At 44.6% G+C, this 22,392-nt stretch overlaps 2 protein-coding genes across 4 annotated transcripts in view; one reads left to right on the top strand and one right to left on the bottom strand.

Annotated features, from left to right (window-relative positions):
• Window positions 1-6,921, bottom strand: part of FBXO45 (F-box protein 45) — a 19,457-nt gene extending 12,536 nt beyond the window's left edge. Inside the window, exon 1 of the mRNA XM_030936790.1 lies at window positions 6,479-6,921. Within this exon, the coding sequence (XP_030792650.1) occupies window positions 6,479-6,793 (315 nt within the window). The 5' untranslated portion in view covers window positions 6,794-6,921. The remainder of the gene's footprint in view (window positions 1-6,478) is intronic.
• Window positions 6,524-22,392, top strand: WDR53 (WD repeat domain 53). Of its 3 annotated transcripts, XM_010381188.2 has the most exons (3): window positions 7,104-7,259; window positions 14,563-15,058; window positions 21,762-22,392. In XM_010381188.2, exons 2-3 carry the CDS (start codon window positions 14,579-14,581, stop codon window positions 22,356-22,358), a joined length of 1,077 nt encoding a protein of 358 aa, XP_010379490.1. In that variant the 5' UTR covers window positions 7,104-7,259; window positions 14,563-14,578; the 3' UTR covers window positions 22,359-22,392. The 3 variants fall into 3 exon arrangements, with proteins under 3 accessions (XP_030792642.1, XP_010379490.1, XP_030792640.1); XM_030936782.1 differs by lacking the exons at window positions 7,104-7,259; window positions 14,563-15,058 and adding an exon at window positions 6,524-6,646; XM_030936780.1 differs by lacking the exon at window positions 14,563-15,058 and having other exon boundaries at window positions 7,110-7,259.

Genomic DNA, 22,392 nt, shown 5'->3' with positions numbered 1-22,392 from the left:
CAGCACCTTTACTACATCTCATCCCAGTTCTATAACCTTTGGTAGTTCCATACTTGGTATCATTACCAACTGCAAATTCTTCTGCCTGGCTTTCAAAGCCCTCCAAATCTGATTCTTCCTACTTCCCTTTCTACCTTGATGATGTTCTTCTTGCTTACAGTATTATATGTGTTTTCTTCTCCCACACATTCTCTAACACTCCCTCTATTAAGCTATTTCTTTTTTTAGACGAAGTCTCTCGCTCTGTCACCCAGGCTGGAGTGAGTGGCGCAATCTCGGCTCACTGCAAGCTCCGCCTCCCGGGTTCACGCCATTCTCCTGCCTCAGCCTCCCGAGCCTCCCGAGTAGCTGGGACTACAGGGGCCGCCACCACGCCCGGCTAATTTTTCCTATTTTTAGTAGAGATGGGGTTTCCCTGTGTCAGCCAGGATGGTCTCGATCTCCTGACCCCGTGATTCGCCCACCTTGGCCTCCCAAAGTGCTGCGATTACAGGCATGAGCCACGGTGCCTGGCCTACTAAGCTATTCTTAACCAGGGCCACCCAATTCCCTTTGTTTCTCCCTCTGCTGAGTGCTTACCCACCACTTTCTGTACCGTGTCACAATTTAGTAGCTCTTATTTTCTAACACATCTTTCGCCACTGATTCTAGTGAAAAATAACTTGCAAAAAAATCTAATCTAATCTAAATTGATCAAACCTCTATGGGAAACAGAGGACAGTAGAACATGTCAAGCAACACCATGATAATGAAATCAGCAAAATTGAGCTGAGAGTAAACAACCTGGTTTCCTCAACAAATAAGATGGGAGGTTGGGGATGGTGAGTGAATATGTAGACTACAACAGCCTTAAGAGACATACCAACCTTTGCCATGGGGACCCTTATATAGATCTTGATTATATAAAACATAAGTTTAAAATGCAACTTTTTTTTTTTTTTAGATGGAGTCTCGCTCTGTTGCCCAGGCTGGAGTGCAGTGGCCAGATCTTAGCTCACTGCAAGCTCCGCCTCCCAGGTTTACGCCATTCTCCTGCCTCAGTCTCCCAAGTAGCTGGGACTACAGGTGCCCGCCACCTCGCCCAGCTAGTTTTTTGTATTTTTTAGTAGAGACGGGGTTTCACCGTATTAGCCAGAATGGTCTCGATCTCCTGACCTCGTGATCCGCCCGTCTCGGCCTCCCAAAGTGCTGGGATTACAGGCTTGAGCCACCATGCCCGGCCTAAAATGCAACATTTAACATTTATGAGACAACTGGCAATCTGAACACTGAATTTTTGATATTAAGGAATTAATGTAAATTTATATTTAGATGTGATAAGCATATTGTGATTACATTGTCTTTATTTTTTAGAAACAGATACTGGAAACTTCATACGAAATGGGAAAGCAGGCCAGGCATGGTAGCTCACACCTGTAATCCCAGCACTTTGGGAGGCCGAGGCGGGCGGATCACAAGGTCAAGAGATCGAGACTGTCCTGGCTAACATGGTGAAACCCTGTCTCTACTAAATATACCAAAATCAGCTGGATGTAGTGGCAGGTGCCTGTAGTCCCAGCTACTTGGGAGGCTTAGGCAGGAGAATCGCTTGAACCCAGGAGGCGGAGGTTGCAGTGAGCTGAAATCGCGCCACTGCACTCCAGCCTGGGTGACAGAACAAGACTCTAAAAAAAAAAAAAAAAAAGGGAAAATAAAGACCAAATTAATAAATTAAAAACAATCCATAGCCTCACAGTCCCATGCACAACCTGGATTTTGTTATGGCAAAAGCAGCATGAAGACCTAGCTTAAAATCTAAGTCTGAACTTTACAGAATTCTCATCAGATGCCAAATATGACCGAAATAACGCTACGGAGTAATATGTAAAACGTGAACTTAAAAAAAAAAAAAAAACTAAACAGATTAACAAACTCCACTTTCCTGTTTTATGCTATCCTAAACGTTTTCCTATCCTTCTCTGTTATCCAGGCTCCTGGAAAAATCCATTTGACGCCTCCATCTTCCTCATCCCATTCACCCAGTCAGCTGTCCACCTATGTATATTGTTTTCTACAACAGCTCTCCAGCCATCCCCTTCTCTCCTCTACGTACCTGTTCCGGTCTGAAGTATCTCTGCTGTAGGCACTAACCCCTGCCCTCTCCAACTCATCTAAGGCCTAGTTCTTTTAAAGTACAGCCTTTGTCACTCTGCTGTTCAAACTTCTATGGTTTACAACTGTCCAGTACAAAACCCAAACTATAGACTGAAGGCTATATTTCAAGGCCCTCCATGATATATCTAGTCCCATAACATAGCTTTATAATATTTCCCTCTATCCTTTCATTCAATCTAACTGTATTATTTTATATATTTAGCGCAGATCTTTCCTCTAAGCTCCAACCTCCAACAGCTGCCTATTTGAAATCTCTGTCTCAAAAATACTGTAAATGCTGCTCTCCCAAAACTGAACTCATTGCCATTTCTTCAAAACTTAGCCCACCAGCCTGGGCAATATTATGAGACCACATCTCTACAAATAAAAATTAAAGGGCCGGGCACGGTGGCTCAAGCCTGTAATCCCAGCACTTTGGGAGGCCGAGACGGGCGGATCACGAGGTCAGGAGATCGAGACCATCCTGGCTAACACGGTGAAACCCCGTCTCTACTAAAAATAATACAAAAAACTAGCCGGGCGAGGTGGCGGGCGCCTGTAGTCCCAGCTACTCGGGAGGCTGAGGCAGGAGAATGGCGTGAACCCGGGAGGCGGAGCTTGCCGTGAGCTGAGATCCGGCCACTGCACTCCAGCCTGGGCGACAGAGTGAGACTCCGTCTCAAAAAAAAAAAAAAAAAAAAAAAAGGCAAAATAATCATTTTCAATCCCCACACCTCAAATCCTTCTTGCTTAAAACTCAAAATGGCTTCCCTATACTTTGGGCCCAGTTCACTTCTTCCATCTCTTTTTTTTTTTTTTGAGACGGAGTCTCGCTCTGTCGCCCAGGCTGGAGTGCAGTGGCCGGATCTCGGCTCACTGCAAGCTCCGCCTCCCGGGTTCACGCCATTCTCCTGCCTCAGCCTCCCGAGTAGCTGGGACCACAGGCGCCCGCCACCTCGCCCGGCTAGTTTTTTTTTTTTTTTTTTTTGTATTTTTAGTAGCGACGGGGTTTCACCGTGTTAGCCAGGATGGTCTCGATCTCCTGACCTCGTGATCCGCCCGTCTCGGCCTCCAGCATCACCTTTGCTCTGTGCTCCAGCCACACTGACGTATTTTCCGTCCCTCACACTCCTAAGGTTCCCTCCTGGAAGGCCGTTCTCTCTCCCCTTGGCCTACTTATCATCCTTCAGATCTCAGTACATGGATCGCTTCCTCTGAGAAAGCCTTCCCTCACCTCTCTCACCTAGATTAAATCCTCCACTACTGACAATCAGAGCACTAGGTATCCTTCCTTCATACCACTATACCAGATGCAGTTTTACGTCTGTGTGATTATTTGATTAATATCCATTTCCCCTACTAGACTGTAAGCTCCGTAAGGCAAGACATCCATAAGAGTCTGTGTTTCTTTTATCTGCCATTGCTTCTGCAAAACTGAGCATAGTGCCTGGCACTCATTTTTTTAAATAAAAATATATGCTGTACAAACCTTTTACTTTCCTCTTGTACTGCTTCTGTTTAGATACTTCCTCTTCCTAAAATATTCAACTCCTTCTCATCTTTAAAATTCAGCTCAAATATAACCTCAACCTCAAATCTTCTCCAATCTTCCACTCAATTTGTAAATTTCTCCTTTCACTGAACTTCTAGTATACTTTTTTATGTGTGTAATAGTAAGGAGCAGTTTTTACCACATTAACAGTTCTTTCCATACATTTTTTTCCTCCTCTACTAGACTGAAAGACTTTCCTGCTCGACTATTTGACTCCTTTTGAATTAATCTTTTATCCTGAAAATATTCAAGAAAAGTCCTACAATGTGTGAATGAACAGTGATTGGTACAAGTCTACAACATCTATAATGCACATAGCAGAAAGGGAAAGTATTAAAAACCTCAGAAACCTAAAATATCTCTGGAAGGATACAAATCGTAAGACAGGTTGCATACCTGGAGAGGAACTGGGTAGCGGGGGGACAAGGATGAAAGGAAAACATTTTGCTTGATATTATTTTGCTTCTATTGAAGCTTGACTCACACGACACATTATCTATTACATATTATAATATGATTCTTGAATCATGTGAACATTTCTATTACAAGTCAATTACCAAAACAACAACTCCTAGTTTAGGCTGGGTGCAATGGCACATGCCTGTAACCCCAGCACTTTGGAAGGCTGAGGTGGGAAGATCGCTTGAGCCCAGGAGTTTGAGACCAGCCAGGCAACAAGGTGAGACCCGTGTCTGTAAAAAAATAAAAAAGTAGCCAGTGTGGCGGCACATGCCTGTAGTTCCAGCTACTTGGGAGGCTAAGCTAAGATCACTTGAGCTCAGGAGGTCGAGGCTGCAGTGAGCTATGATTGCGCCACTGCACTCCAGCCTAGGAGACAGAGTGAGACCCTGTCTCAAAAACAACAACAAAAACTCCTAGTTTAAAATAAGTAAAAACAATCAGCTTTATGGAAAAATAAAAACTAAATAAAATGTATGAAACCTACACATTTACCAAAGTAGGACAAAACTCCAATAATCTGCATTTACCTATATAAATTACAACCAGTATCCACTGAATAGCCAACATGCACAAATAGTCCTAGTAAATTATTGTTACTTCGCTTAATAGAAAAACAACTTGAGGCCGGGCGCGGCGGCTCACGCCTGTAATCCCAGCACTTTGGGAGGCTGAGACAGGCGGATCATGAGGTCAGGAGATCGAGACCATCCTGGATAGCACGGTGAAACCCTGTCTCTACTAAAAATACAAAAAATTAGCCGGGCGTGGTGGCGGCGCCTGTAGTCCCAGCTGCTCCGGAGGCTGAGGCAGGAGAATGGAGTGAACCTGGGAGGCGGAGCTTGCAGTGAGTGGAGATCTCGCTACTGCACTCCAGCCTGGGCGACACAGCAAGACTCCGTCCCCCAAAAAAAGAGAAAGAAAAAAGAAAAGAGAAACAACTTGATAGTTGACATATTTCATGGCAATGTTCCCTATCTTCTATAACTAAAACTAGTTTTACTATAGAAGTATAAATTTTACATGCTTCACATGAAAAAACATTTTTTACTTCTTACTCCGACCCCTGTTGGCAAGCTAATATTAAAAAGGGATGTTATCGTGTGGTGGCTCACGCCTGTAATCCCAGCACTTTCGGAGACCGAGGCGGACGGATCACCTGAGGTCAGGAGTTCAAGGCCAGCGTAACCAACATGGAGAAACCCCATCTCTACTAAAAATACAAAATTAGCCGAGTGTGGTGGCACATGCCTGTAACCCCAGCTACTCGGGAAGCTGAGGCAGGAGAATCGCTTGAACCCGGGAGGCAGAGGTTGCAGTGAGCCGAGATCACGCCATTACACTCTGTCTCAAAAAAAAAAAAAAAAAAAGGATGTTACCCTTTTAGTTACTAATGCGTTTATTATGTTTACTACATTAGTCAGACTTTATCTTCTTATACGATCTTGGTTGACTGCTATACTGAACAGCTGTTAACCATTAAGCTGAACCCAAGGCCAAGACCCTTTGTTTACATGGCCTGAGAATCCTTTCAGCCCTACCACAACCTGTTCTTGACATTTTTATTTCGTATATGAAGGCGGGCGGAATATGCACAAGAATCTAGGGGAAAAAAAAAGGACGCAGCGAAACTGTAATCAGCACCTTAGATGACAAACAGAAGAAGAGAGACACGCCATCCATGTGGAACTATTAAAAAGTTAGCAAGGAAACAGCCGACAACAGTGGGACACAGCGGTGTGTTAAGTGGTGCCCGTGGGTGTTCTATAAAGGCCTGTATCTTTAAGTGAGCAGGATGACTAGGACTACACCCACTTGTGAGCCTCAAATATAGTGGAAGGAACTAAAGAGAACTTGGGGAAAAATAATGAAAAAAAAAGGTTAAAAATCAGAGTTTGGAAAAGATGAGATAAACGTGGAGTGAAAGCAAACTAGAAACTTAGAAACTAAGCCCCTGTTAAGGTAGCGGGGATTATTTAATATAATGAAGTCCATTTGGAGGCCAGGGAGAAAATTAGGGTGAGGGCATTAAAAGGTACAAGAGTGGTGGTCTGTCTTTAACGGGGAAAGCTGTCAAAAGTTGAATGAGTGATGCAAACTACCTAGTTGTTTGAAAAGTGGATCACGGAAGTGGGGTGGGTTAAGGAGCAGAACTTCGATCCAAAGAAAAGAGAATCTTTATGTTGGGGGGAGGTGAGGAAGGTACTGACTGGAGCCGTGGAAAGGCGGGCTGGTGAGGCGACGCGTCTGACTCAGAAGCTTGGATGAGAAACACCGGGAACGACGCCGGGGAGGGGGACTGGGGGCAGCGGTGTGGCCCTGGGGCTCTCTCACCTTGGCCTTGTAGCTGGGCAGGTTGCAGAGGATGTCCGTGCGCAGAGCCTCTTCTGCCAGGCTGCGGGCGCACAGGCTCCGCCACACCTCGCTGTTCTCATCGCCGTGCAGGCAGCGGTACCAGTGCTTGCACACCAGGGCGCAGCTCCGCAGCTCGGACAGCTCCAGGTAAGAGAACACCAACTCCAGCACCCGGCTAGGCAGCCGGCCCCCGGCCCCAGAGCCCGAGCCTGCGCCCGCGCCCGCGCCGCCGCCGCCGCCGCTACAGCCAGCACCGCCCGAGGCTGCCCCAGCCCCCGGGGCCGGCGCCGCCATCGCCTCACCAGCCGGCCCGAGGGCCGCCGCCGCCGCCGCCGCTTCCCGCCGTCTCTGCTCGGAAGGCCAAGCCTCGCCCGGAGACCGGAGCGGCTCGCTCACCGCCCCTTTCAGTGCCAACCGCCGGCGCCTCCACCACTCCCGCCCCTGCCCGGGGGCGTCCGCCGCGCGCCCCGCCTCACTGAGGGCAGACGCACCGGCGGCACGGGCGTCCTCCGCCCCTCCCCCGCGGCTCAGCACGGGCGCCGAAACCGCCCGACTCGCCCGGCCTCTCCGAGGCGCGCCAGTGGCTCCGCCATGCGGGTTGAGGGCACGAAGCAAGGGCGCACGCCCAGCTCGTTCGCGGTTCCTCTCGGCCCCGGATGTGACTGTTAGGCTGCGCCGCCTCGCGCCTTACGCTCGACGGGATTGGGCGCCGGCGGGTGAGGTCATCACTGGGCGCCGAGGAGGGGAGCGGGAAGAGCAGGTATGAGGCTGGCGCCGGTGGCTTCGATGCTGCTTTCCCGTGCCTTTTCCTTTTTCTGGTCTGGTGGCTCCGCGTCTGCTCGCCTGGGCCCCTTTTCCTGTGACGTTTCCCTGTGTCAGTTAGGTCCTTGCTTCAGACTCCAACTCAACGCATGAACTTTTCTTTCCTTGCTTGCCAGTTCCTAGTTCTCCCACCTTTTTGTGTAGCTTGGGCGGCGGAGGTGGTCTTTACCTGGTCAGGCCCTCTCGTTCTCCCTAAATATCGGCAGTTAGCCCAACGTCTGTGCCTGTGTGCCTTCGGAAAGTAAGGTGGCTGCGACTGAACACCCCCGCGCCGAAACCTTCGAGTGCCATTTGAGTGCTAATTAACTGCTTCCGTCTTTTGGACAAGGTGTGGTCTTTACTGGATCCACCGCTTAGTAAACAGATGAAGGCAATGTAGTTTTAGTCAGTTAAACATTCCAATAGGGAGAATGACGTGGAGGCCATAATTATAGATGGATTTTTGGAAGGGGAAGAATTTCAGCATCCCAGCCTGGGCAACAATGCGAGACCGTGTCGCTACAAAAAATAGAAAAATTAGCCGAGGGTGGTGGCGTGCGCTTCTGGTCCCAGCTACTTGGGAGGCTGAGCCCGGGAGGTCGAGGCTGCGGTGAACCATAATCGACTGCTGTTCTCCAGCCTGGGCGACAGAATGAGCTCCTACCTCAGACACACACAGACACACAAGAATTTCAGCATTATTTGATTATACTACGATTTCTTAGGTGGCCCCAAAAGTTTTCCGACAGCCTTTAAAGAATGCTTAGTAAGAGAATAATAATAACCATCATTTGAGTCACGGTGTGAACCAGGCACTATAGTAGGTCATTTACGCAGATTTTTATATACATAATTCTCAAAACAACTCCATGAGGTAAGTAATTAAAATAATAAAGTTCACAGACTTCCTTAGTCAACTCCAATGTCTTGGAACCTTTATGTAGTAAGAAATCTTTTCTGAAGCTTCTTGCTATATCCGTTTCTTAGTCTCTAGTAAAAGCAAAGGAACGGCAGCTACCTCCCTACCCTCTGATACATGGTGTTTGATTATTACTCGCCTGTCCGTTCTCCTCATATGTCTTTTTCACCAAGTCCAGTAACCCTAATTCTTTCCATTCTTACCAATGCCAGCGCCACAGCCCTTCAGTCATTTTGGTTGCTATCCAGCTTCTCCACATCAAGTCCAACTTTAGAAACCCCAGGCCTGTGAAGAAAAGTTGACCTATGCTGACTATGGTGATGGTGACTCTCTCACTAATTTCTTTTAAGTTTTCGAGGATAAGCAGAGTTGATCTACCTGAAAAAGAGATAATGAACTAGACAGAATGAACAGCCTTAAAGGCACAGACACTTGAAAGGGACAGTGGTGGTGTGACTGGTGCAGTGTTTCGAGATCATTCAGTTTTAAAGGCTGGCCTTTATCCTGTCACGGTACAGCCGTTCTGGGGTCTGGAGTATGGTGGCTCTCTTCTCACAGCTCCACTAGGCAGGGCCCCGGTGTTGGACTCTGTGGTGCTCTCACCCAACAATTCCCTTCTGCACTGTCCTAGCAGAGATTCTCCATGAGGGTTCTGCCCCTGTAGCACACCTCTGCTTGAACATTCAAGTGTAGAACCTTTGAAGGATCCAATGTTTTTCTGGTGCTAATCTAGCCCAGTCCCTGAGGTGACTTTCAACAGCAGACCGTCTCCTAAGTGCCCCAGGTAGAATTTCAAAGTAAAAGATTACCCTTCTCAGCCCCTCCTTTTCTTTTTTACAAATCTTTCACCTGCTGGTCACCCACCCCACCAAGCCCCTTCCCCATGTTCAGTACTCATTCTGCGCTCTGGCCGATGAGAACTGCCAGCTGCGGCACTTCACCCTTTTAAAAAATGCTCTCAGCCAGGCGCCGTGGCTCACGCCTGTAATCCCAGCACTTTGGGAGGCTGAGGCGAGCACATCACCTGAAGTCAGGAGTTCGAGACCAGCCTGGCCAACATGGTGAAACCTGTCTCTACTAAACATACAAAAATTAGCCGGTCGTGGTGGCACGTGCCTGTAATCCCAGCTACTCAGGAGGCTGAGGCACAAGAATCGCTTGGACCCGGGAGGCAGTGGTTGCAATGAGCCGAAATTGCACCATTGCACTCCAGCCTGGACAACAAGAGCGAAACTGTCTCAAAAAAAAAATTGCTCTCAAAATAACTCACCTGGCAGGGCACGGTGGCTCATGCCTGTAATCCCAGCACTTTGGGAGGCCGAGGTGGGCGGATTGCTTGAGCTCAGGAGTTACACCAGCTTGGGCAACATGGTGAAATCCTGTCTCTACAAAAAATACAATTAGCTGGGTGTGGTGGTGCATGCCTGTAATCCCAGCTACCTGGGAGACTGAGGTGGGCGGATCCCTTGAGCCCAGAAGGTGGAGGTTGCAGTGAGCAGAGATTGGGCCACTGCACTCCAGTATGGGTAACAGAGGGAGACCCTGTCTCAAAAAAACAAAAAAAAACAAGAAAAACTCACCTTTCCCTCACCACTCTATATGATTTCATTAGGTGTTAGAAGGAAGTGATCTATTATCTGATTAAAGTAATTTACAGTAGGATATGATTAACTGCTGTGCTTGACGCTTTAGGCAACTCTATAGGAAAAGAGAAGCTTGTTGACTTGATACATGAATGTGGGGATGGTGACACTTCACCTCTTTCTGCCAGGCTTTTCCAGTTGCAGTCAGAAAAGCAAGAAACAGTGGCTTGCCGACTCATTTCTGAAAAATTGTTTGGATGTAACCCAACTTTAATTACATTTTTTCCCACTACCCTTCTACCCCAGCAATCGGATTGTTTAACTTTTTGATAGTGTTCTTTGGTGTGTTTCAAATAATAACAAATCATTTTAATTTTATAGACTAAGGAAATGATTTTGGAGGGTCTAGTTGAATCACTGATCAATGCTTTGCATGATAAATCTTGATTGACTAAATTAATAACCACAGAGTGTATGGATTTCTGGGGCTTTCCAAACTTCCCCCGGCTCCTTTTTTTTTTTTTTTTTTTTTTTTTTTTTTGAGACATAGCCTCACTCTCACCCAGGCTGGAGTGCAGTGCACCATCTCATCTCACCACTGCAACCTCCACTTCCCAGGTTCAAGCAATTCTCCTGCCTCAGCCTCCCAAGTAGCTGGGATTACAGGCACACACCACCACGCCCAGCTCATTTGTATATTTTTAGTAGAGACAGGTTTTCTCCATCTTGGCCAGGCTGGTCTTAAACTCCTGACCTCAAGTGATCCGCCCGCCCCAGCCTCCCAAAGTGCTGGGATTGCAGGCATGAACCACCACGCCCAGCCTCCCCCACCCTTTTTTTTTTTTAACATTCCCAGTAATAGCTATTTATTTTTATTTTTCTGACTGGATGAACAATCAGTAAATATTATCTATGTGATTTGGAGAGCAGGAGCTTAGTATGTAGCGTTTAATAAGATAGAGCTGTTCTTGGGGTCTTGTGAGACTAATAGAACAAGAGTTACTACTGGTTCCATTGTGGAAAAATTTATAGGAACTGTAGTCTTTATAATACTCCCTTTAGGGACAAAATTCATTTATTGCCTATCTTCTCATACTTTGGAGTAAAACTTAACAAAATGAACCTTGAAGATTGAGTTAATCTTTTCTAGAAAAGAGTTAAATTAGAAAACCTGCTAAAACTTTTGTCTATCAGTCAACATTTATTTGGCTCTCCTGTGGGTAGATTTGTAATGGAGAAAGAGGAGCATTAGAAACCCTGCCTCATTCTTGTTTCAGAGAAAACCTAAAATCCCAGCTGGGATCCAAAACCTGTAGGCACACAAATAGCAAATCTTAATGCTCTAGAGTATAGACCTCCTGACTTCAAAGTTGATTCATCATAGCAATGGTCTGGCTGATGAGAACTGCCAGCTGCGGCACTTCACCCTTTCAAAAAATGCTCTCGGCCAGGTACCGTGGCTCACGCCTGTAATCCCAGCACTTTGGGAGGCTGAGGCGGGCAGATCACCTGAAGTCAGGAGTTCGAGACCAGCCTGGCCTCGAAGAAGAGGCTGGGAAAGAAATGATCGACATTCTAAAGATTTGAAAGCATTGGCTGGGTGCAGTGGCTCATGCCTATGATCCCAGCACTTTGAGAGGCTGAGACGGGAGGATCGCTTGAGCCCAGGAGTTCGAGAGCAGCTTGGAGAATGTGGAGAAACCTCATCTCTACAAAAAAATACAAAAAATGAGGTGGGTTTGGTGGCGAGAGCCTGTAGTCCCAGCTAACCAGGAGGCTAAGGTGGGAGGATTACTTGAGGCTGAGGAAGTCAAGACCTGCATGACAGAGCAAGACCCTGTCTCAAAAAATAAAAAAAATAAAAAATTGAAATCGTTAAACAAAATTGTAACTTAAATTGACTTTTCAATATTCAATTCAAATTTGTAGAATAGCATCTTTATCATGAGATAATACAGTATTACAGTTCCTCAGCCTAAATGCTATCAGTGCCTTTCGTTTAAAATCTTGGTTTATCTGGAATTTTTGGCAGCAGTCTTCGTTACACATATTTACCTGCTGCTGGTTCAGTACTTGTCAGCAAAAATCAAACCACCAGGGCTCCCTGTTTTTACCTCCCTCTGAGTCATTTCCTCTCCAGTCCTCTCCTTTAAATATTTCTTCAGTCTCCAATTAGTTTCTTCTGTATATTAATTGAGTGCTTCTGCTTGAAAACAAAGTTTAATTTTGTCTTTTTTCCATTTTACTTTTATGAACATTTCTATATTTGATTTTTGTGACCACGTTTCTGTTACCTTGATTACTAATAGATAGGTGATTTTTTTTGCAGTCTAATTAGTGATCCTGTGTGTGACTAAAAGTAGGGGGAGGCTGGGTGTGGTGGCTCACGCCTATAATCCCAGGACTTTGGGAGGCTGAGGTAGGTGGATCACTTAAGGTCAGAAGTTCAAGACCAGCCTGGCCAACATGGTGAAACCCTGTCTCTACTAAAAATGCAAACATTAGCCTGGCATGGTGGCAGGCGCCTGTAATCTCAGCTACTTGGGAGGCTGAGGCAGGAGAATCACTTAAACATAGGAGGCAGAGGCAGAGGTTGCAGTGAGCTGGAATTGCGCCATTGCACTCCAACCTGGGCGACAGAGCAAGACTCTGTCTCCAAAAACAAACAAAAAAAAGCTTTGTGTTGGGAATGGAAACTTTGGGCAGAGTGCCAGATTATTTTAAATGATTTTTCCAAATAAGGAAATTTCTCTCTGTACCATTGGGCTAAATTCAAGTGTCTTACCTGGAAATAGCACAGCAGCTCTGGGGTCTGGCACTCGGGTAAGTTCTCCTTTCGCTTATGAAATTAAAAATTAAATTTGTCCAGATAGATTTGTTTGCTTCCTTTTGTCTTGACCAAGATGAGAGTTGTATAAATTGCCCTGATTCCTTTTTTGCCTTGACCAGCAGGCAGGCAAGGCAGGCCAGTATTATGTGGCATTTCCAGTGTGTCTATATCTGGGATTCCTAGAGGATCAGAAATCTAAATTTTGCACTGTTGTGTAAATGCAGGCAGATGATAATATGATTAAACATGTGAGTACATTTTAAAGCACTGATGACTTACTCGTAATTTTTGGTCATTTTCTGTTTCTTCAATGACTAGTAACAAAACTGTTGTCAGGTGGAGTTGTTAGAAAAGGACCTTCATTATTTAAATATTTGGAACCTGGGCAACATAGGGAGACCCCTGACTTTGCAAAAAAAATTAAATAAAATAAAAATCAGCCAGGCATGGTGGTGCACATAAGTGGTCTGAGCTACTCAGGAGACTGAGGTGGGAGGATTGCTTAGGCCTGGGAGGTCGAGGCTGCAGTGAGCCACGATTGTGCCACTGCACTCCACCTGGGTGACAGAGCAAAACCATCTCAAAATAAAAGCAAAACATTTGGGATCCCTTACAAATCCTAAGAGTCAAGTGACCTTGGGAAAATTATTTAACATTTCTGAGACTCGGTTTTATTATCCCTAAAATGGAATAATACCCATCAAAAGGGTTGTTTTGAGAATAAAATTAGATAACCTACTGATTTGAATAAGTGTCTGGTGGGGAGACCCAAGGGCCTGCCATTTTCAGCAGTTCCCCAGGTGGCTATTAGTGTAATACAGATTCTGCAATTCCATTGTACATCAGGATCACCTGGAGGATTTACTAAACCACATTGCGGCCGGGCACGGTGGCTCACGCCTATAATCCCAACACTTTGGGAGGCCGAGGCAGGTGGATCACCTGAGGTCTGGAGTTTGAGACCAGCCTGGCCAACATGGTGAAACCCCGTCTCTACTAAAAATACAAAAATTAGCCAGACTTGTTGCCGGGTGCCTGTTATCTCAGCTACCTGGGAGGCTGAGACAGGAGAATTGCTGGAAACCGGGAGGCGGAGGTTGCAGTGAGCTGAGATCGTCCATTGCACTCCAGCCCGGACCAACAGCAGCAAGACTCCATCTCAGAGAACACAACAACAACAACAACAAAAGCACATTGCTTGGTCTCACCCTCAGAGTTTCAGATTCAGTAGATCTAGGGTTGGGTCTGACAATTTGCATTTCTGACAAGTTCCTAGGTGATGCTGATGCTGCCAGTCTGGGGACCACACTTTGAAAATACTGGTGCAGTACATGTGATGCCACTTTGGACCAGCCTAATAAAAATAGAAAAAGTAACAATAGGAACACTTACTGAGTACGCATTATGTACCAGGCACCATTATGTGTGATTTACATGTATTATGATCCTATGAAATGAATGTTGTTATTATCCTCATTTTATAGAGAAGAAAAGTGAGTGACAGTGAGGTTCAGTAATTTGCCCAGTCACCTAGCTACTACAAACCTGGAGAGCCTAGCTACAGAGCTCATCATCTAAAACATTATTCAGATAAGAGGTATAACCTGATGATTTTGCAGCCCTCTCTTTAATAGAATTTTTCCTAATTTAAAATATTTAGTGTTTATTCTTCTGTGGGTTCCATATCAAAGACTGGAGGACCAGCCTTACCTAGACCCCTGATGGCAAAGGAAGCCCACTGAAGCATTTGCCAGCCAGGATACAACCCTGTGTTCAGCTAGGCTTTTGGAGACTTGATCTTTAAGTGTCCTTTTTTTTTTTTTAATTTAGTTTTTTTAAGATGTCTTTATGAAATACTGTTGATTACATCTGTCTCCTACCATCAAGTCGATGCATAAAACATGAGATTACAGTTGTTTCCCCTTCACAGAGTCTTCGGGACCATTATGGCAGTCAAGTGGACTGGCGGGCATTCTTCTCCTGTCCTCTGCCTAAATGCAAGTAAAGAAGGGCTGCTGGCTTCCGGAGCGGAGGGTGGAGATCTCACGGCTTGGGGTGAAGATGGAACTCCATTAGGACACATGCGGTTCCAAGGGGCTGATGATGTTACCAGCGTCTTATTTTCTCCCTCCCGCCCCGCCAAGCTCTATGCCTCACATGGAGAAACCATTAGTGTGCTGGATGTCAGGTCCCTCAAGGATTCCTTGGACCATTTTCATGTGAATGAAGAGGAAATCAATTGTCTTTCATTGAATCAAACTGAAACCCTGCTGGCTTCTGCCGATGACTCTGGGGCCATCAAAATCCTAGACTTGGAAAACAAGAAGGTTATCAGATCCTTGAAGAGACATTCCAATATCTGCTCTTCGGTGGCTTTTCGACCTCAGAGGCCTCAGAGCCTGGTGTCTTGTGGGCTGGATATGCAGGTGATGCTTTTGCACAGGGTCCTTGGAGAATTTCTGAGTGGGATTTGCTAACAGAATCAAATTATTGATCACACCAAATACCTTTGCTTTTTCTGTTTTCTACTAACATATCCATTTACGAACGATGAGCCTTATTTCTACATTTAATGCTAGTCTGATAAAATCTAGTAGAATTTATTCACAAAGTAATCGTTAATCCTTTACTCTTCTTTTCTCTGTACTGTAAGATATTCCTAAAACCTGAAAATTCAAATATTTGGTTGTAAACATCTGTTTAAACAAACAACGGTGAGTACTAAAGGCAGAGTTGGTCCACCCATTCTCTATAAACTCGTTTAAACAAAAAGTTAGAGGGCTCTGTTTTTACTTTAAAGTTCTGGGATACATTAACTGAAATATTGTGTATTGGTGATCAGGATCAAAGCACCGTATTCAATGCTGAGTTTTGAAAGGAGCATCGTGGCTGGGCGCGGTGGCTCACACCTGTAATCCCAGCACTTTGGGAGGCCGAGGTGGGCAGATCACTTGAGGTCAGGAGTTTAAGACCAGCCTGGCCAACATGGTGAAACCCCGTCTCTACTAAACATACAAAAATTAATCAGGCGTGCTGGTGGGCGCCTGCAATCCCAGCTACTTGGGAGCCTGAGGCAGAATTGTTTGAACCCGGGAGGCAGAGGTTGCAATCAGCCGAGATCTCGCCACTGCACTCCAGCCTGGGCAACAGAATGAGACTCTGTCTCAAAAAGAAAAAAAGGAAAAAGAAAGGAGCATCACAAATTGCCCAAATTCAGAGGAAGTCCATCAGGAAAGCAGATGTATCTAGAAACCCCATTATGTAGAGAACTGGAGGTGTTTAATTCTTAGTTTTCTTGAGGGGAAAAAATGGAATATGCTGGTCTTCATAAGAGAAGTCATGGGAAAGCAGATTTGGGCTTAACGTAAACGTTTTCAAATAGCTTGAACGTTCCCATGGCAGGATGTGCTTCCTCTTGAGAGTAAATCTCATCACTGGAGTGAGAGTCATCACAATTTCTCTCTGTTGAGCACTTAGTTCTTGACAGTGCTTTGTGTATATTCATTTTAATTCTAATCACACCCTCCTAGTTATTTTGTTTTTTTTTTTTAATAAATAAAGAAACTGAAATTCACATTAAGTATCTACATAGCCACCTGACTGGGATTCAAACCTCAATCTCTCTGGCTCCTAAGGCTATGTTTTTTCTCTAGGATGACAGGTATTCAAGCAGAGTATCATCAGTAATGTCACAGAAAAGTTTCTTGGTTTGGGATGAGGTGGCTTCTAGAGAGAGAACCATTGAGAATGACCTGTGTCCAGCACTGTTTAGGCATTTAATCTCTGTTCTCAGTTGCATACAGTATCTTCTAAGATTCTATGTTCTTTTTAATAGCATCAGAAGTTTTGACGTCCACCCTCTTGGCTAGTGGTCTTTACCTCTCCCTCCCCAACCCTGCATCCCCCTTATAATTTAAGAATGATGAGACTGTTTTTGTTGTCACCATGATGTTCCCCTCTCCTGCAAGCTACCAGTATTCAGTAGGCAGAATCAGTGGCTGTCCTGCAATGCTGGGATCTCTCCAAACAATAAAGAATTGTCCCCCAAAAAACATCGATAGTGCCTGCGTTGAGACTCACTCTACATGTATGGGGCATAGTGACCCTGCAACCTCTACCTTCCTTTTCCACTCCTAGGTTTTTTTTTTTTTTAATTATTATAATACTTTAAGTTCTAGGGTACATGTGCATAACGTGCAGGTTTGTTACATATGTATACTTGTGCCATGTTGGTGTGCTGCACCCATCAACTTGTCAGCACCCATCAACTCGTCATAATTTACATCAGGTATAACTCCCAATGCAATCCCTCCCCACTCCTAGGTTTTGACCAAGCCCTTTATAAATCTCGTACATCCTCCACCCTGGTGGTAATAAGCTGCCCTTGTGGTTGTAAAGAAAGAGCTATACAACCAGGTGGACATGTTTTAAGTAGGCAGATTGTACAGTGTGTCTTTGAGTAGTCGTTCTGTCATCCTTCAGCTATACCAGTTTTCCATCAGTAGCTCGTTAACCACTAGGCATGGCAATAGACAGGTATGCAAAAGTGATGTGTACTTTTCAGATTAGATAAGGAATGGGCATTCAGAATTTACTCTCTTGCCCCCAGTTCCAGGTAAGACGTTTTAGTGGCAGGCACTTGCTAGTGAACAGCCCAGGAAACAAGTATTTTGAAAAAGGGAGGCTCAGGTAATTTCTTATTTTGATTTGCCTGGTAAAATTGCTGAACGTTTGTGGTAGATTTGTTTTTACACTGGGCCGTACAACCATGCTTTTAAGAAATTATTTCCTTAACTGAAGTTGAAACTATAATTTTTTCCACAGTTTTCTTCCTAAAACCTGTTCATCTAGTATTATCCTAAACTTTGAGGATAGCCAGTCTATGGGGGAGCCCAAGAATGTAGGCATAATAATAGTGGAAGGGAGTTCTGACTATTTTGAGTTCCTTCTCTCTGAGCAAACAGATTTTATCTCAAGGCAGCAATTGAATGATTGCCATGTTTAGCATACCTATCTTTGTTCTTATGTAACAGTAATTATAAAATTATTTCTTTTGACTTAGGTTTGAATAATTAGGCAGGGCCAGGCGTGGTAGCTTACGTGCCTGAGGGCTTATGCCTGGGATCCCTGCACTTTGGGAGGACAAGGCAGGCAGATCGCTTGAGCCCAGGAGTTCAAGACCAGCCTGGGCAACATGGCAAAACCCTATCTCTACAAAAGATTACAAAAATTAGCCAGGTGTGCTAGCATGCACCTATGGTCCCATCTACTTGGGAAGTTGACGTGGGAGGATCACCTGAGCCCAGGGAGGTCGAGGTTGTAGGTAACCGTGATCTTGCCACTGCACTCCAGCCTGGGTGACAAAGTGAGACCCTGTCTCAAAAAAAATAAAATAGGCAAAGCACATTCAAAGAGGCAAGGAACTTAAAAGCAAAGTGTGGTTCGTTAAGACACTTGAGACTGCTTAATTTTTTATTTAATAGGTACAAAGTAATATTTATATATGTGAGGTGTAAAGAATAACATTAGGCTGGGCGCAGTGGCTCATGCCTTTAATCCTAGCACTTTGGGAGGCCATGGGAGGTGGATTGCTTGAGCTCAGGAGTTTGTGACCAGCCTGGGCAACATAGCGAAACCACGTCTCTACAAAAGATAGAAAAATTAGCCAGGAGCATGGTGAGCGCCTGTAGTCCCAGCTACTTGGGGGACTGAGATGGGAGAATTGCTTGAGCCCGGGAGGTTGAGGTTGCAGTGAGCCAAGATCGTGCCTCCGCACTCCAGTCTGGGTGACAGAGTGAGACCTTGTCTCAAAAAAAAAAAAAAAAAAAAAAAAAAAAAAAAAAAAATTAAATAAATACCTGTACACCTACCATTCAACTATACTTTTTTTCTTGAAAGACTTAGAAAATTAAACTGTCATATTTCTGTAGCATACATGTTGATTTTCTTTCCCTGCCCCTTTCTGCATCTGAAAACAGATGATTCAAAGGTTTGTTATTCTTTCTCGATTTTGTAAGACCAAAGTATCAACACTTACAGACCAGAATGGTGGAGAAGGCTCTTTTGTTTGTTTTTGAGACAGGGTCTTTGTCATCCAGGCTGGAGTGCAGTGGTACAATTATAGCTCGCCGCAGCCTCGTACTCCCTCAAGTGATCCTCCCACCTCATCCTCCTGTGTAGCTGGGACTGCAGGCACAAGCCATCACACCCAGCTAATTTTTTTAATTTTTGCTAGAGAGGAGGGCTGGCTCCCTATGTTCCCCAGGCTGGTCTTGAACTCCTGGGCTCAAGCAGTCCTTCTGCTTTGACCTCCCAAAGTGCTGGGATTATAGGCATGAGCCACTGCACCTGGCCTTAAGAGGCTCTTTATCTTGAAGATGAGTCTTTTATATGGAAAGAAACGTTTTTGTAAAAGGGGGATTTTTTTTGAAAAGTCACTTTGTTACTATTACATTCACTTCTGAACATTTGCTGGTTCCCCACTTTTTCTCCCTTCGATGTTTTACAGAACCATAATCCCCAAACTCTTTCATTCTTTTCTTTCAGTATCTCTAGCTCTCTTGCTTAGGATGATAACTGCTTGAACAGCTGGTTGAGAAATTAAGTGTGAAACACCTCGGAGCCTTCAGCTGCTTGGAAAAGTCAAGAAGCGCAAAGGGAATGTCCAGACAGGAACAGTCTGGAATCCTCAATACATGGAAATGATTCTAGACTTGGTAGAATCTGGGATGGCTGTTAACACATTTAGATGATTTAAGTCAAATACAAAGGTGTTTCAGCTGCTGAAACACTTTGGATGTAGTTTCTGTTTGAATGTCTTTGGAGGACAGAAAATACAGTCCATTCATAAGGACTGTATGAGAAAGAACTGGGGCTATCTGCCAATATAGTGAAGCTAGCAGATTCTAGAATGTCCATTTTCCTTGTGTGTATGTATATATATATTTTAAGATGGAGTCTTGCTCTGTTGGCCAGGCTGGAGTGCAGTGGCATGATCTCGGCTCACTGCAAGCTCCGCCTCAGATTCACACCGTTCTCCTGCCTCTGCCTCCCGAATAGCTGGGTCTACAGGTGCCCGCCACCATACCCAGCTAATTTTTTGTATTTTTAGTAGAAATGGGGTTTCACAGTGTTAGCCAGGATGGTCTCGATCTCCTCACCTCGTGATCCGCCCACCTCGGCCTCCCACAGTGCTGGGATTACAGGTGTGAGCCACTGCACCCAGCCATGTTTAGATTTTTTAATAGAAACTGTTTTTGAGCGTTGTGGCTGATGTGTGTAATCCCATCACTTTGGGAGGTGGAGGTGAGCGGATTGCTTGAGCCTAGCAGTTGGAGACCAGCCTGGGCAACATAGCAAAAACCCTGTCTCTACAAAAAAATACAAAAATTAGCTGGGTGTGGTAGCGTGCACCTGTAGTCCCATCTACTTGGTAGGCTGAGGTGGAGGGATCACTTGAACCCGAGAGGTGAAGGCTCCAGTGAGTCATGGTCATGCCACTGCACTCTAGCCTGGGTGATAAAGTGAGACCCTATTTAAAAAAAAAACAAAAACAAACTATTTTCATATCAAGTTTCAGCACTCCTTCCTGTTATATTTTCTTTTTTTTTTTTTTTTTTTTTTTTGAGGCGGAGTCTCGCTCTGTCGCCCAGGCTGAAGTGCAGTGGCGCGATCTCAGCTCACTGCAAGCTCCGCCTCCCGGGTTCCCGCCATTCTCCCGCCTCAGCCTCCGAGTAGCTGGGACTACAGGCGCCGCCACCACGCCCGGCTAATTTTTTGTATTTTCAGTAGAGACAGGATTTCACCGTGTTAGCCAGGATGGTCTCCAACTCCTGACCTCGTGATCCGCTTGCCTCGGCCTCCCAAAGTGCTGGGATTACAGGCTTGAGCCACCGCGCCCGGCCTATATTTTCTAATATTTATTTGTTTTACTTTAGCTTATTTTAATTTGTTAGTACTTTAATTTCACCCAAATAGTGATTGTTCGTCACATAGTATGATGTTATAAACCCAATTCAAAGAGATTTTCATCTAAGAGAAGCAGAATATAAGCCAATAAGAATTGATGTCACTGCTTTTGAAAATAAGCCAATAAGAATAATCACAAGGGAAGTTACCTTGAATAGGAAACCAAATTCTTAATAGCATCAGCAATGCTAATCTTGCCAATTCAGAGCTATGCTTTTCCTGTCTAAACAAGGTCATGCTTTTTCCAGTGTCTATTAAAATTATGAGTTATAATTCAGGGATGATGGTAAACTACATGGTAAAACAGCTGTCTGTTCGCTTTGAAAGTATTAAGAGTATTTTTCTTTGCAAAATGGTTGGCACAGGAAAAGAATGAATCACTAGATGATAATATAAAACCCATTCACAAAGCTTATTTAAAAAAAAAAAAAAAACAGGTCGGGAACAACGACGAAAAGCCAAATGAAATTAATACCAGGATGTTATATTAGTCAACAGACACATTTGGAATTTCTCCTCTTTCTCAGCCATTATGCTAGGCATTAGCAAAGACTAATTAAGTCTCAAGAAACTGATACGCTAGTAGAATATGTCAGTTAATAGAATAGAAACTAGATACAGGAAAGAGAAGCAGGCTGAAATAGGAAAGCCCTCCTGGAGGCACCGGGACTGAGCGTAAGCCCCTCGGATGGGTAATTGGGTGATGTGAAAGGAAAGGAAAGGCATTCCAGATAGAAACCATTTCAGTGATATCCAGATTGAGTTTATTTACTTGATAGGCCTTTTTACCTATAACCAGCATAGACTAAAACTAGCAAATTTCGTAACGTTTGGTTTCACTTGAAGAGATGAGAGCAGAAAAACCTTTAGAAACCTGCTTAACAATTACACTTTGATGGGGTTTATTAATCAAAAATTACTCAGGATCTTGTTTAATTCTACCTTGATTCTACCTTACTGCAATCTAGTTTTGGTCCTGGGGTAGCATTCCACTGGCATGTTATGGCAGCATTTGATTATTTTTTTTGTATTGCTGGGAACCTACCTTACTGCTCATTCTCAGACCACTTTAACGATTGTATTAGAAGCTGAATAAGCACACGGTAGCTGAGCAAATTGACTAGCGTTTTATATGACTGTATAATTTCTTCTTACTTAAAGGTGATGCTGTGGAGTCTTCAAAAAGCCCGACCACTCTGGATTACAAATCTACAGGAGGATGAAGCAGAAGAAATGGAGAGCCCACAGTCACCTGGTCAGCTCTTCAACCCTGCCCTAGCCCACTCTATCTCTGTGGCTGCGTGTGGTGATATTTTTAGTTGTGGTGCAGAAGATGGTAAGGTTCGAATCTTTCGGGTGATGGGAGTTAAGTGTGAACAGGAACTGGGATTTAAGGGCCACACTTTAGGGGTATCCCAGGTCTGCTTTCTCCCAGAATCCTGTTTGCTGCTTACTGGAGGGAATGATGGGAAGATCATGTTGTGGGATACAAACAGTGAAGTTGAGAAGAAACCGAAGAGTCCTACAAAACGTACCCACAGGAAGAAACCTAAAAGAGGAACTTGCACCAAGCAGGGTGGAAATACTGACGCTTCAGTAACGGATGAGGAAGAACATGGCAACATTTTACCAAAGCTAAACATTGAACATGGAGAAAAAGTGAATTGGCTCTTGGGTACAAAAATAAAGGGACACCAAAATATATTAGTAGCTGATCAAACTAGTTGTATATCTGTATATCCCTTAAATGAATTTTAAATCCAATAAAAACATTTGAAGAATTGTGGCAAAA

The sequence above is a fragment of the Rhinopithecus roxellana genome, chromosome 1 (assembly GCF_007565055.1).
Source record: "Rhinopithecus roxellana isolate Shanxi Qingling chromosome 1, ASM756505v1, whole genome shotgun sequence".
In the NCBI taxonomy this organism is placed as follows: Eukaryota; Metazoa; Chordata; class Mammalia; order Primates; family Cercopithecidae; genus Rhinopithecus; species Rhinopithecus roxellana.
Note: the sequence above shows the minus strand (reverse complement) of the source record. Positions and strands in the feature narration are given on the sequence as shown.